Source organism: Vidua macroura, chromosome 11 (genome assembly GCF_024509145.1).
Source record: "Vidua macroura isolate BioBank_ID:100142 chromosome 11, ASM2450914v1, whole genome shotgun sequence".
NCBI classification, from domain to species: domain Eukaryota; kingdom Metazoa; phylum Chordata; class Aves; order Passeriformes; family Viduidae; genus Vidua; species Vidua macroura.
In genome coordinates this window covers 2,564,517-2,579,833 of record NC_071581.1, presented here as the reverse complement: position 1 = coordinate 2,579,833, position 15,317 = coordinate 2,564,517, and the positions used below count along the sequence as shown (strand labels likewise).

Genomic DNA, 15,317 nt, shown 5'->3' with positions numbered 1-15,317 from the left:
CCCAGATAACCAGACACTGCATCCTGAGCCTGTACCACAACCACCTTGTCCCTGTGAATGGTTGAAAGTTGTTGTGTGGTTGTACAGACTGCAGCGTGATCTCGACATTCCTCCTGGACTTTGTCTAAAGCTCTTGCATAGTGCAACAAACTCTCCCTGTGGGATTTTGTTCCCCATGGTTTAGGAGCTGCATTTCAGAGAGGGGGCTAGGTGATTGGAGAGGGTTGTCAATGCCACCTGCTCTGAGACACCTCACACTTCTTGTGGTTGTTCTTACATCCCTGTGCTTCTCAAGGATGCTTTGGCAGCAACATTCCCTGCTGTAGGAGTGCAGAGATGGGCTGATAGGGTTTTTACTGCAGTAGAATCCCACTGGGGCAGCCCATGAGAGGAATGGGTTAGCAAAGCTTGGGAGGACGGGTTAGCAAACGGGTTAGCAAAGCCAGGGAGGCCACAGGGGAAGCAGCCAGCAGAGACAAGGACTTTCAGGCTGCCTACCAAAAGAATAATCTGAACAGTGTTTGTTTCTTGCTGCCTCAGGTTTCAGATGCAGAAAACATTGTGGGAATTGTTCAAGCTGAAAACATTGAAATCTCTGCAGAGGTCTATGACATTTCTCTGAGCCTCGACATGCCTGAAGGTCAGTGGATGCCTCCCAAACAAAGCAGGTGCACTGCATTACCTTGGGAGGTGGACAACCGATGGGATGGGATGGGATGGGATGGGATGGGATGGGATGGGATGGGATGGGATGGGATGGGATGGGATGGGATGGGATGGGATGGGATGGGATGGGATGTCAGTGCACTGACAGCCTTAAGTCTCTCCCCTCTGAACTTTGAAGTGTGCAGCTTCATGTGCAGATTGGATTTGGGGGCTTTGAAACAACAGTGACGTGAACAGGCAGTTGGCAACCCCCACAGGCTAAGCACAGCATCTAAAGTAATTGGATTTGTGCTTGGAAGTGAGGAAATGGGAGCTGAGCTCCTTAGCTACTAAGCCTGCAGATACTTTGAGTGGGAAGAGAAAGGGCAGACAAGTAGCTGGAAAACACTTCCAAGAATGGAAACTTGCTGGAAAGGGTTTTGTGCCAAGACCTCCATGTAGCCTGTGACCTGGTGTATTCTGCAGCAGCTCACAAATACCATGTTTGACCTCGTTCTGTGGGTTTTCTGCAGGTCCAGATGGAAGCTTGGAATTTGGAACCATTAATGTCCTGGATAATGTGAAGAAAGTCCTGAGTCTGAAGAACAAAGGGGTATACAACATTGAGTACAGGTGAGTCCAGCTGCCTGGTAGTGAGCATTTCCTCAGGTTCCCAGGCCTGTGTTCTCCCTCTGTCAATGTCTAGAACCTGTTTCCATGCTGGCTACCTCATGGTAAATACAAAACCTGGGCTCTCTAATCTCACCTATTTTACCAGAGAATCCAGCTCCAAACCAGCAGTTCTTCACAGCTCAGCTGGAGCCCAAAGGAGAGCCCCAGAAATTTAAGCCACTGAAATGCTGAGATTCCTTGCCTTTCTTTGATGGTCACCTCCTTTCTCTTTCTGAGACTCTGTAAAGGAGTGAAAGAAAAATTTTGGTCTCAAGGTTTCTTGCAGTAACCTCGTGATTGTCTGCACTCTCTGTCAAGATCCAGGATTCCCTGAGCAGACCTGAACTCTCCCTTTTCTTTTTTTCTGGTCCTATGCAAAGTCCTGGCTGTGCTGTTGGCACCTATACTTTTAACTGCAGAGATCTCCATTCCTTCCCTTTCTCCTCAGTTTCACGCTGAAGGGTGCAGGTCCCACGATGCAAGACTTGGCATCCTACTTCACTGTTGAGCCTCAGTCAGGCATGCTGACTGCCTCCCAGCCTGGTGTGAATATTGAGATGCTCTTCCACCCCACAAGTGAAATCCTCCTCAAGAACAAGCCCATCCTGTACTGCCAGGTGAGCTGCCTGGGCCAGGCTGTGTTATCATACAGTGTTCTGGGAGCATAAACAGGATATGTGTCTAACAGAAGGAGGGCTTTACTGGAGAATCCTCTCTCCTACAAACACAAACAAAGGCTTTCAAAACCATTTTGGGAGGCTTCCTAAGTGGAGCTGAGAATCTGACTCTGGAGGCAGTGCTTAAACAGGGAGGGATAAACGGATGGAGGCCTGGGGTGGAGGCTGGGGACTGGGGTAGAGGCTGGCCTCTTTGCTTTCTTTACCACCCTTCCTGTGGACACAGGTGATAGATGCCAGCTCAGGTGAAGGAGGCCAGGCTGTCGCCAACATCCCAGTGAAGGTGTCAGCAAAAGCTGAGTACAGCAAGTACAGCATTGAGCCTGCCTCACCCACCGACTTTGGTACCATGATCAAGGGCACCAAGAAGACCCGGACTGTTGTGCTGAAGAACAAAGGCACGCTCAACTTCAAATTCCACATCCACCGAGCACCCAAGGAGGCATCTGTATTGGAAAGCAAAAGGTATGAGAAGTCCTGCACCACCCTTCCTGTCTGAGGAGGCACCAGCCCGCGGCTGGGATGTGGCAGGCAGCCAAAGCTATCATCCATTTGCATCCCTGGCCTGGGGAAAGGGAGCAAACAAATGTCTTGGCATCCCCATGTGTGGGGATGTACAAAGCTGGTACAAAGCTGGTACATCACAGTACAAAGCTGGTGATAAAGCTGCTCTGTCCAGCAATGGGAGCTGCAGGCTGCTCTCTGGGAGCCATCAGGAGCACAAAGGCTTTCCTCTGTGAGGAGGAAGTCCAGCTTTGGCCTCAGAGAAAGGCAGGGGAGCTCAGCATGACAGATACCTTTGCTTTCTCCCCTCAGTTCAAAGCAAGGGGAATCTGCTCCATTGGCTACAAAGTTCTCAACAGGAAAGAAATCAAGCTCCTCAACACAGGTGGGTGACTCCTGCTCCCCAGCAGTGCTGCTGCAGGGGATGTGAGAAGATGCTGCTGTGCCCAGGCTGGGAGCTCATCGCCATAGGGTGGGATGTGGTCTGCAGGATGGAGTCCAGTATCTGCTCAGTCCCCCTGGCAGTCCTGTACTCTGGCTCTGACCTGGAGTTGTGGGGTCAACAGAGGGGAGCAGGTCCTGTGTTTGGTAGCTGCGAGCCAGCATAGGTCTGTGAACACCTCAGAAGCAAAAACATCCCCCACTGAGCTCCCAGTCCAACATCCCCCCACTGAGCTCAGACAAAATTGCTTTTTCTTCTTCCCAGTCCCCTACCTCTCTCCCGTCATTTCTCACCGCTATTTCTGCTCTCCTGTATTACCTCTGGAGGCTGAAGGATCACAGCTACCACCTTCATTCTTTACACTCAGACTCCTTTCTCTGCCACTTGGGACAGGCTTGCAGCTCCTCTTGGCTTGTTGCTCTCAGCCTGGGGCTGCCTTTGGGCCCTGGAGTCATCCTTCCCTGCCCTGGGACTGGGTGCTTGGGCCCAGCTGGAGGCCAAGGCAAGGCATTCTCTTTGCTGGGGTGCTCAAGACACAGCTATTAGCCATCAGCTTCTCCTGGAACTTTTTCTGCAGGGTCACCTCAATCTTGGCATGTTCACGGTGTCCCCCTGCTCCGGCTCCATCGGTCCCTGGGGCCAGCAGCTGATTACAGTGGAATGCCTCGCAGAGCAGGAGGGGACATGTGAGGAGCAGCTCTACATTGACATCCTGGGCAGAGACCCCAAGGACAATCCCCTCGGCATTCCCTTTACCTTGATTGCCGAGTCCTGCGTCCCAGGTACCTACTGCCCACAGTTCCCTTGGTCACACCTGCTGCTGATCAGCACCTACACTTGCTGCTTGGATAGAGAGGCACGCTAGCCTTGGTGTCCCACCTTAAAATCCTCAGAGGTTCCAGCCCTCTTCAAGTCCACCAGTGAACTCATCCCTCCCAGGCTGAGAGGGATGCATGGAAGGATAAAAGGAAAGCAATGGTTTCTAAGGCTGAGGTTGACTGTGAGCTCCATCCTCACAGCCAGCTCTCCCACCCAAGGCTGGGTTTAGTAGTCACCCAGGCAGAAAGGGCTTATCAAGCCTTCTGAGAGGCCAGCAGGGTCCAGACAAATTCATCAGGGAGGCTTCTCCATGCTCATCCCTCTGGTCTGTCCACAGCACTTGTTGAAGATGTCACGTTAATCTTCAAGGAGTACCCGATCTGCAGCAGCACCGACCTCAGCCACAAATTGCAGTCGGTGAAAGGCACTGGCCTGTTCATCAGAGATGAGAACAAATTCATCTTCAACAAGGTTCTGGTTGGGCAGGAGGCTGAAGCTCATTTCAGTATCTACAATGCAAGCCATCTGCCATGTGGTGTGGTCCTCTCCATCAACCCCCTGCCTGGAGAGGTAAGAACAGGAGGCCAAGGTGGTGGTTGCCCTCTAAGGGCTGTATGAGAGCCTGTTTTGTTCTCCAGATGCTTTGCTTCCTGTGGCCCAGACTAGGCTAGCTCAGTGCAGGTCAAACTGCAGGGGAGAGCAGCAGAGCCAGGGAACAGTTGTGTGGAATTCTGCATGTCTCAGGCAAGGTTTTGGTTCACGCCTCTGGGTCTTAGATGGGAGAAGTGAATCCTTCTGAACCTCTCTTGGAAGCACACTCGGAGAGGGGCTATTATGAATTGACATGTCAGGGCTCAAAGCAGAGAATTTCCTCAGGCTCCCTGGCTTTTCCTTCTCTTTGAAGGCCAGTTCTAGGTTATTTGCAGGGTCTTTCATGCAGTGCCCTGCAGTGTTGTGTTCACGGAAACCACAGCTCGCTTGGCTCAGCAGCGGCGCGGCTCGGTGTGCCCCATGGTGAAACTCCACCTGCGTCGGCTACTTCGCTGGCCGCCCCGCGGCTTGGGCTGGGCGGCACTTGCGGCTGTGGCCCCACATTGGGTGCCACTTGCGGCGTTGCGTTCTTCTCGCCCCGATCCGGACGGCTCTAGAGCCTGGCTAAAGGTGCTGCCTCTTGGCTGGACCGGGGTTGCCATGTGTCCGGGCGCTCTGGCGCTGAGTGCACCGGTGTGGGCTAGCCATGCTCTGTAACCGACGCTGAGAGGAGATAAAGGGGCGAAGGAATGGCACACCTTGCCCTGCGTGGCTGGAGAGCTTTTATTCCCACATGGCCACCGCGGTGGAGAGCGGCATCTGCTCCTATCGCCCGTGTGGACAAGATGGTGGCGAGACAAAGGGAGTGTGGAGTTATATAGGGGGTGGGCAGACAGGGGCGGAAGCCCCCTTGGCCAATGGGGACAGGCAGCGGGGGAGTGATGCGGACTATGGCAGCCAACGGGAACATAACAGGGGTGGATACAGGGTTCCGGGACGAATAGGAATACAGGGGTGGGGTAACTGACACAGAACTCGCAGGAATTAACAGGGGGTGGCAACAAGACTGGCATGGGAAAGCTCCAATGGTAAGTGACCCGGAGCGAACCACCGCGAGGGGAAATGGGGGTTCATAGAACCGGCTAACTTTATTTATTGTTATTAAAACCCCTAACTGAACCCAACCCGGGATGCAACAGTGCCCCCCTCCCATATAGGCTGGGGCAGCTGCCAGCGCTCAAAACACACAATGCTTTAGCACAAGGTCAGCATTCCCTGGGAGGGAGGGAGCCTGCCCAGGGAAGCAGGAAGGAAGACACAGTGTCTGGGGCTGTTCTCAGTAATGCATTTATGAATAAAACTGTGTCATGTTGAAAGGTGTTTTCTCCTAACACTGCTGTCTGGGTTCCCCCAAGGAACAAATCCCTATCAAAAACATTTTCAAGTTGGATCCAGTCAAGATGTCCGTTCCCGTCTCATCCTGTGCTGTTGCGAGGGTGACCTTCACCCCACCAGACGAGCAGAACTACGACTGCACTTTCAAGGCTTCCCTTGTCATCCCAAAAGGGTAACTGACCCTGTGAAATATTGGGGGAGGCATCACTGATAGCTGCCTCCACTGGGAAGGCACAGACCTCTTGTTAGCACTAATGCTTTCAGTAGCCTTAGGCAGAGTACTTGGCATGAGATGATCTGGGAGTAACTCTTAGAGCAGAAAAATGAGGCTGATGGTTTATTCTGTATGTTTATTCTGAGAAACTATGAAGACAGGGAATTACTAGGTAACCAATTGGAAGCTACTGAGATGTGCTGCAGCTGAGTTGGGCGTTTCCAAGGACAAAGGCTTAGATGAAGCAGTTTCTGTGCCAGCAAGTCAGCAGGCACATTTTCCTCTTTGTTTCTGTAAAATTAAGTGATCCTCTGTGATTCCCTGGCATTCATTAAGCTATTTTATGTCAGTGATTGGAGCTGCTATGAAAGAGGAGCCTAGTTCCTCTGCCCTGGGACCTGTGTACTGGGGCTTTGACTTGCCCTTCCTCAACCCTTTAGTGGCTGAATTGGAACAAGAGAAGTCTAATTGCTAATAAGCAATTGCTTTTTTACTGTTCTTGGAAATGATCTTTACTGATGGTGACGATGATGTATTTTTGCCTTCTTGCTTTCATGCTGAGCTTTTGCATGTTGCATAAGTCTCATCTCACTGCAGCCAGGAGATTTGCCATATCTCATCTGGTGCCTCATTATTTACCTGCTGCACTGCATGATTCAATTAAGTGAAATTATTTTTAACTGTTATTGTGGAAGGTTCTGGCTCTTTGGAGCAGATTCCTCTTGCGAATGGCCCTGAGTGGATTGGGAAGAGGCAGGTGGGGGGCTGTGTTGTGGGGTACAGGGGCACCAGGCAGGGATAACACTGTGGGTGGCCCTTGCTGCTTCACTTGCCCAGTGAGAAATGGGTTAGTGCCAGCTGAAATTGTTTCTGTGCCTCTCCTGCAGCTCTGCAGAAATTGAACCCCAAACCCTGACCTTCACCATCAGTGGGAAGGGGCACGAGCCGCAGCTGACAGTCGTGCGCCCGAGCGCTCGCAGCAAGAGGGGAAACGCCGTGCTGCGCTTCAAGAGGCTCCGGCTGGGGGATTCAGAGACACTGCCCCTGGTCATCCGTAACAACGGCAGCATACCTGTCAAGGTGAGGAGGACCTGCTCAAGGGATGGTCTGGTTTGGGAACAAGTGCTTGTGGCACAGGGGAAGGGTCCCAAAAAACGTGGCAGACCTAGGAAGAGGTGTCAGAAATTCTTTTTAAGCAAGTAACTGACATTTGTTCTCCAAGAAGGGAGTTCTTGGAAATTTTCCATCCAGTCTTTCTTCTTTAAGTTGAACACAAGAAAGGTGGTGGGGTATTTTCCCCCATCTCTCAGGTCACCTTCTGTTCTCATGGACATGTGTGATTTCCCAGTTCCATTAGATTGTATTTGATCCCAGTTTACTACATTTTAAGTAAACTTAGTTGTGGTTTAATTACATTCTGCCCATTACTTTCTGTCCTGTTTGGTTCTGTGTCAGTTCTATCCAGATGCCTCTGAATGCCCTTTTTTGCCAGCTGGTTTGACTTAACTTTTGTGCTAAGTGCTGTTTGCAGTGGGAGAGGTGCTGGGTTCCCATGCGGGACCAGCAGCACTGTGGTGTCAGTCCCTGTGCCATCCTGTACTCACCAGTATCGTTGTGCTCTGGGTTCCCTTTTCTCAGTTTATGTTACACCTGGAGGATAAGCATGGAGCATTCTTCTTGAAAGGCAGGGCCTCCACACTCAGGATATTCCACGCTGGAGATGTGGAAGAGGACTCCGTTGGAAACGGTAAATTCATTAACCATGAAGTGTGATCATGCACGGAGGGAAAACGTGTGCCCTGCTCTTGGCTTCTCTGAGCAGCAGCCAGATGTTAGGCACAGTTTCTTTTCTTGGGCTCTCTGTCTCCCAAGCTTTTCCTGGGGACTTTTTGCAGGGTCTCCTAGCAAGTTGTAGGAAGTTCTGTTCTTCTAAGAGACGGGTGGGTTGAGTTATGGGGGACTGTCAGTACCTCAGTGGACCCTCTGAAGTATTTGCTGCAAGTGGGAAGGTACCAGCCTGAACAGACACAGCCCTTGAGCACACAGCCAGCAGAAGCCAAAAGCACTCTTTGGCTCAGCTTTGCATATGGCTGGAGCTGGCTGGAAGCACATGGAATGAGGGCTGGGCATCAGCCTGCGGTTAAGCTGCTTAAGTGGTGATGTGTCTGGAGGTGGCAGTCTTGTGAACATAGGAAGAGGGTCTGGAACCACTGGGGATAGAACCTGTGCTTAGAAGGCAGCTGGTTTCAACCTCTTATTCCTCATATATCCTATGGAACTATTTCCTCTGTTCAGCTGTATCACTTAACTCTGATTTCCATTGCTGTGCAGAGAGCAAGCCCCCGAAGAAGCCTTTCTTCTTTCTGCGTTGCGGGCAATTGACAGAGTTTGATGTCATTTTCAAACCTACCCTGGCTCAACGTCTGGAAGGGAAGATTTGTCTGTTAGTGGAGGACATCTGCATGAACCTAATAGAGCTGGTGGGTGAAGGCCACAAGGATGAATTCACCCTCAGTGGATTAGAGGAAGACACCCAGGAGAGGAATGCTACGAGCAGTCTGAAGAAAGACATCATTGATGGTAAGAGAGGAGAGGCTGCCAAGGTGTAGCAAGGAAGAGGAAAATGTCTGCTCATGTGTGTCCTCCCTCTAGCCAGGCCTGGGCTGTCACCCACGGGACTTGGTGGCCTGTGGGGGTGGCAGCCATGCATGCAGAGCAGTGTGTGCTGTGCTGCACGTTGCTGGCTTAGGGATGTGTCAGGGTGTTTCCCTGGAAGTGGTGGGATGGGGAACTGCCTGGGGCACTTCCTCCAGAGGGAGGAAGGCTTGGAGCAAGGAAGCATTGGACATGCAGGTGTCTGTGCACCTGAGGGGAGCAGGTGGAGCTCCCTGCATGCTGAGATCTCTTGCTTTCCTCCTTAACAGCTGTCAGAGTGAATCACATCCAGTTTGGGAACTGTCCTGTTGGGAAGGGCTGCCGCAGGACCTTTACCATCACCAACCACACCCGTACGAAGGTCATGCGCTTTGAGTGGGAGGCAGACGCCCCATTCCAGTTCTCCCCCAAGGTGAGCGTGGACTGCTCTGCCTTTTCCCATTGCTCAAGCCCTGCCCTGCTGTTCCCAGGAGCTGGCAGGGAGTCCTCACGTACCACTGATAGCCCATTCCAGTGCCATGTAGGAGAGGCAGTCGCTGGCTTGGCTGGGCCAAGGCTGCCAGCCTTGCAGAAAAGGCTTCATATTATGGGAGGTGGCACCTTCTGTTCATACTTTTGGATATCAAACTTCACATCAATCCACTCTGAGGTGCAGATTCCTGGCATAGCTGTTTAACACATCAGTCCTTTTTGCTGGCAGTCCTGGCCTTCCGTCTGCAGGGGCTGGCCCGGTTCCAGTCCTTTCACCCCCATGCCTACCTCTCCTAGGGGGCATGACTTCCCCTTCCCCACCCAGCCTGCGGCTGGGCAGGAGAGGTCTGAGCTCTTCACTGACTGGAACAAAAGAGAGAGTTCCCCTGGGAGTTCTCTGCTTTTAACCGCCTGTGTTCTCAGAGGCATGTCCAATGTCTTCAGTGGTCACACCAGGTGTCAATATTCAAATCTGACCACTGATTGGTTTGACCCCAACTTCCTGAGAAAACTCACTTCCTTGTCAAGCCAGGACACCTTGGCAGGGATCAAAATTCCAGTTTCGTCTTGACTCCCTGATTTTCCCTAGGTGGGACACCTCCATCCTGGCTGTGCCAAGGGCATCACAGTGACCTTGAAATCAGATGTCTCAGCCACCTTCAGGAGGCACCTTGTGAAATGTAAGGTGACCAAGATCAACTTTGAGCTGCCACGAAGGAAGGTTCCTGACTGGGATGACCAAATGTCCATTGTCACGTGGAAGGATACCACCAGGAAAGACCTGGCAGCCAGGTGGCCTAAAAAAGAGAAGGTAAGAAGCAAAATGGCCAAAAAAACCAACCCAGCTTTTACAAAAAGAACCACCGTAACACCTTCACTGCTGGCCGAGCAGCTCCTGCTTCCTCTGGACATTGGACAGCTGTGAGGTTCACCAGCAGTGCATTCCAGGGGAGAGGTGGATGCACAGGGACCAGATACACTCACAAGAGAGGGGGAAGCCTTTTGACAAGAGACCTGTAGCCACACACAAACCATTAGTCTGTGCCACAAGCACAAGTGTTGCAGTCCCTGTCGAATGGGGGACAATGTTTTATTATTTTATCCCATTTTATGGTGTTAGAAATTTCTTCACCTCATTTGGTGCCTTTTTACCAACAAGGAGTTAAGTCTGCTGCACTCCGTCTCTTCTTTTGAAGTGGAGAGGAATCCACTTCTCCTGCATGTGCTGGTGAACCCCAAGTTTTGTCTGCCTGGATGCCAGAGAATTTGGTTGTGGTCTCTGTATTGTGTGGGATATCTGTCTCATCATGGAGTAGCCCAGGCACGGTATGACAGTATGGAGGAGTCCGGAGAAGGATCATCTCCAGAGACTCTTGCTTTTATTGTCACTATTGCCACGCACACTCATCTTGGGTGAAGGCTCTTTCTGAGTTTCTGGACCATTTTAAGGCCTCTAAACCATCCTCTTTTCTATCAGAATGTCTGCAGTTGGAGACTTTCCAAGTGAGATCTTTCACATCCCAAAATGCCCATCCCCAGCTCCCAGCAGTGTGGCTGTTGCTTCACACAAGACATCTGGAGAGCACTTTCTCCTAAGACAAGAAGAAAAAGGTGGTTTCTAGAACTCCTCAGTCTTGGGGTTCTTCATCCACAGAGCTCCAGCAGGGAAACTTAACCAAATTTTGAGACCTGCTGGATTTATAGGGGACCAGGTAAAGAGTCAGTCCCTCTACAAGGTTGAAGTACAGGGACTGGAACACAGCTATAGTCTCCCTGGGGATATTAACAGCTGTGGTAGTGACTGCTTTGATGAGTGGGTAGAAACAACTACTGTAGCAGAGCAGTCCCAATTTTGCCATCTTTCCAGGGAAATAAAAGTGAATGGTCCTTTCTAGTCCCTCTATGAGGCTGATCTTGGAGGCCAGAAGATTCCCTTCTCAGCCTGACTTTCTGGGCTCTGCTCAGTGATTCTTCTCTCCTCTGTTTGCAGGTGATCAAGACAGTCCCAGAACCGGCTCACACTGTGGTGGAGGAGAGCAGCCAGGAGGCCGAGGTGTACCTCAGTGCCGTTGTTGTCTACGCCCAGTTCAAGCTGAACACGGTCATGGTTCAGTTCAAGGATACCCGGCCCTTCCAGACAAGGACAACCACGTGAGTGCTGGAGGCCAGGCAGGGCCCTGCGAGCAGGAGCTGCCTTTGCCCAGGGCTGGCCCAGTGCCTGCTTCCCAGAACTCTGCCCCAGCCCAAAGCAGCACAGGCCCATTTATGTGCACGCAAAGCCAAGCAGGAGATGGTGCTCAGGAGAGGTTCAATGCTGCCAAAGCTTTCTGCTGAGAACAGCCATGGGTTTGCTTTCACTGCATGTCACCTGTCCTCATCTGCTCTAGAATAAGTCTGCAGTCAAACCAAGGCCTAAAGTCCAGAGTAAGCCCCTTAGCTTTGATGTCCTGGGCACCATGTTGGCCCTTTCCTCTTAAACATCCAGACTTGGAAATACTGTTTTGGGCCACCCAGGACAGCAGTCTGAGCATGGCAGAGTTGCCTGGGGAAAAAGATGCTCCTCAGCAGAAAGTGGTACCAGGAGTCCCTCAGACAATGTTACTGTACTACTTGCTTTATATTTATTGGATATTTTTTGTTATTCCTCCTTCTTGCTTTTCAGTTTCAGGCTATGCAACACGGGGAAGGTAGCCCTGGAATACTCCTGGGAGAAAGCTGCAGACAGTGAAGCAGTGAAGGAGCCATTCTCAACTGCTCTGATGCGTAAGGGCATTTCACTTGGTAGCTGAGGGCCTGGGGAGAAGACTCTGCCACTTCGCTCCAAAATATGAATTGCTTTTTCATCCTTGTCCACACGTCCACTTTCATCAGCATCTTCCCAGTTGCAGCTGGAAAGGTTTCTCCTTGTCCCCATCTGCCTTTCAGCCCCTTCTGTTCTTGCTCTGCCACTTCTGCTCTGCAAAGGACTGAGCCAGGCTCTGGGGAGAGCCATGTGCTGGGTCAGGACTGGGAAGGGGGACGTCATGTCATCCCTTTGAGAAGTCTGAGACTGGGAAAAACAGTGGTGTAACAAGTGAGCTGACCTGTAGCCACTGTCTGTGTGCAGTTCCCCACTCCAGGGTACATGCAAAGTCACTGTCTAAAACCAACTCTCCTGCTTTGACACAGGAGTGTGTGCTGCAGGCAGAGACTGCTCCCAGACGCTCTGTTTCCTGCTAAAAGTACTTGGCCAGGGATGCTCCAAGTGCACCCAGCTCTCTTCCACCTACCTGCACAGGAGGCAGAGTTGCTGGGAACACAGGATTTTGTCATTGAAAGGTGTCCTCTTCCTCTCTGCAGGTCCGTGCCTCTCTGCTACTCTAAGGCGTTGCAGAAAGCTGCTGCATCATTTTAGGTGGCAGCAGGAGCATCCTTTTAAAACTCATCTTTTTGAGCTGCAGCGGCTGCAGCTGCAGCAGCAGCAGTATTACAAGCAGCAGCTGCAGCAGCCTGAGCAGCAGGACTGTTCCAAGAAGCTACTCTACTCAAAGCGTGTCGGTTCCTCCCTGGAAATCTTCCCAGATGTCATTCATGGCCTGCCACTGTTCTCCATCAACCCCTACCATGGCATCCTTGCTCCTGGCCAGAAGCAGACCTTTCATGTGCACTTCTCCCCGAGGTGCACGGGGATGTTTCAGACCACCATACTGTGCAGGTGGGAAACGTCTACACGCTTGCCAACTCATGCTTCTGATGGGTATCACTGAATCACAGGGTGGGACAGGGTGGAAGGGACCACAGTAGGTCATCTGGTCCCACTTCCCTGCTCAAGCAGGGTCATCCCAGAGCACATGGCACAGGGTTGTGTCCAGAGGGCTCTGGAATAATTTCAGTGAGGGACACTCCACACCCTCTCTGGGCAAGCTGTCACCTGCACAGGAAAGAAGTTCTTCCTCAGGTTCAGGTGGAATTTCCTGATCAGGTTCTGCCCATTGCCTCTCATCCTATTGCTGGGCATCACCAAGCACAGCCTGGTTCGTCCCCTAACACCCTCCCATCAGTCCCTCTGACTGGGATGGGGAGGTGGGCCTGGAGCCAGGCAGCCCCAGAGAAGGCAGCAGAAACACCCACATGAGCACGGAAAGATCATCGTCTGGCCTTGGTAGGGAGACACTGGGAAAAGACACTGTATGAAACATTAAGCTCCTGGAGGGTTGCAAAATCTGAAACAAGAGATCCAGGAACCAGCCAGTCCCTAGCTCTGCTTCCTTTTGGAACAAGCAAGGCCTGCTTCTCTACATGGAACCCCGTGTGCTGTAGTTGGTCCCCAGGCACTTAAGTGGTCATGTTCCTGTCCTTGCACCTCTGCAGCCTCCATGCAGCGAGTGCAGTTGTTCAATCTGCTGCTCACTGCTTGCACAGAGAGAGGATGCAACACTGTGTGCTCTGCAAGGAGACAGAAAAGTAGCTGGCTGGGAATGCTCATCTGGTTAATACCAGTCCCTTTCTTCCTAGGATTCCTAACCTGAAGCCAGCTCAGAAGATGGGGCAGGTGATTGTGAAAGGCAGATCCCAGGAGCAGAAGAGTCTTGGTGAACCATTACAGCAGACAGAGAAAGGCCAGGGACCCAAGAAGGAGGTGCTCAGGAAACCAACACCCGAGGGACAGCATTTATGTCAGCTGGAGTATCTGGCAGGAGCTGGCAACACTGTGCCTTCTGCTGCTCATGGTCTCCCACCCTTCACCGGAGACCTCTGCAGCTACCCTTCCAAGCTCCAGTGAACACATCTATCTTTTAATTACCTACATTAATTAACTACTTGTTCATTAGATTGATAGTTAATTGACAATTAATAATTGTCAATTAATTGTTAATTGTTAATAAACAACCGTTAATAAATTGCTAATTGTCAGGTTGTCTTGGTTTGAAAGACAGGTGTCTGCAGCATCTCTCTGGAATGGAGAATGTGACCCCATTCCATCCAAATTACTATAACTTCAAAATTAAGGGGCTTTCAGGCAAAGATATGGGAAAAGGAGTCACAGTTCTTTGCCAGTGTGTGTAACAAGGCAAACAAACAACAACACTGGCAGCAAAAACAAACAGAACCAGATACCCAACCACAGCCTTACTTGACTTGGAAGAGAACTATGGACAGCAACGTGAAATGACAACTCAGGAACTTTTAAATAGACTGAATTAAACATTAACCTTATAAAGACTGATTAATCTTCTTTATAACTACTTCACAAAAGGAGCCAGTTTGTGCTGACCAGACAGGATAATTAAATCAAGTGCTTCAGCTAAAATGGATAATAAAAGGAAAGGGTGGATTGTGAGAAATGAGGTGATATTTTGCTGAAGCCAAAAGGTTATTAGGTTAAAGAATGAAAGGTGTGAATTGTGGTGAAAAATCAAGACCCCAAAATTCCTATAAAGATTTGTAGGGACATTATGTTTATTACAGCGCTGGTTGCATGTGGGGAATCATTTCCCTTCAAAGGACATGCGTGCCCCTGAAAACTCCTGATCCTTTTTTATTACTCTTGCTAATTTACATATTCATAGAATTTCACAATAGGTTCATGCATATTCATTCTTCTGATTTTGCGTTACACTTACAGCTAGTTACACTTCTACTCAGTTTTTGTCAGAAAGTACAGAGAGAACTCCCGGGTCACTCTGCACTGTCTGTTTCAAGGTCCGAGGAGTCTTTCTTATCTCTTTAGCTTAGAAATTCCATTCTTTCTCCTTAGCAGGGGCACTTTTACTAGTGCTGCAGTTACCAGACTAAACAGCATATTTTACTTATGTTAGCAAGCTCAAAGCGGCACGTTTCACCTAAATCCAAATGGATTTCTACCCTGTTAAATTTTCACTCTGTCTCAGGTGTTGGTTCTGTGTGTTGTTGGTTGGTTTGTTGAGTGTTGCCATGAGCTGGGAAAGGGGTGGGGTTGAAGAATGACTAAAAAAGAAGTAGGATGAGAGGGGAGGGGACTGTAAATTTGCAGATGATACCAAGGTGGGAGCATGTGTCAATCTGCTGAAGGGTAGGAGGGATCTGCAGAGGGACCTGAACAGGCTGGATAGATGGGCTGAGTCCAGTAAGATGGAGTTTATCAAGTCCAAATGCTAAGTCCTTCACATTGGCTTGCATGTTGACTGGGGACAGAGTGGCTGGACAGTGCCCAGGAAGAAAGGGACCTGGGGGCACTGGTCGACAGCCAGCTGAACATGAGCCAGCAGTGTGCCCTGGTGGCCAGGAAGGCCAATGGCTCCTGGCCTGGATCAGGAATGTGTGGCCAGCAGGA

At 50.7% G+C, this 15,317-nt stretch overlaps 1 protein-coding gene across 1 annotated transcript in view; it reads left to right on the top strand.

Moving 5' to 3' along the window:
* LOC128812985 (hydrocephalus-inducing protein homolog) overlaps nt 1-13,907 on the top strand; it is a 75,027-nt gene extending 61,120 nt beyond the window's left edge. The window contains exons 51-67 of the mRNA XM_053987714.1: nt 541-640; nt 1,179-1,278; nt 1,766-1,934; nt 2,221-2,459; nt 2,811-2,883; nt 3,518-3,722; nt 4,097-4,329; nt 5,706-5,857; nt 6,787-6,979; nt 7,538-7,646; nt 8,231-8,479; nt 8,824-8,966; nt 9,615-9,836; nt 11,016-11,176; nt 11,688-11,788; nt 12,365-12,719; nt 13,520-13,907. Coding sequence (XP_053843689.1) covers nt 541-640; nt 1,179-1,278; nt 1,766-1,934; nt 2,221-2,459; nt 2,811-2,883; nt 3,518-3,722; nt 4,097-4,329; nt 5,706-5,857; nt 6,787-6,979; nt 7,538-7,646; nt 8,231-8,479; nt 8,824-8,966; nt 9,615-9,836; nt 11,016-11,176; nt 11,688-11,788; nt 12,365-12,719; nt 13,520-13,787 — 3,072 coding nt within the window. The 3' untranslated portion in view covers nt 13,788-13,907. The remainder of the gene's footprint in view (nt 1-540; nt 641-1,178; nt 1,279-1,765; nt 1,935-2,220; nt 2,460-2,810; nt 2,884-3,517; nt 3,723-4,096; nt 4,330-5,705; nt 5,858-6,786; nt 6,980-7,537; nt 7,647-8,230; nt 8,480-8,823; nt 8,967-9,614; nt 9,837-11,015; nt 11,177-11,687; nt 11,789-12,364; nt 12,720-13,519) is intronic.
* Nucleotides 13,908-15,317: the final 1,410 nt, after the last annotated feature.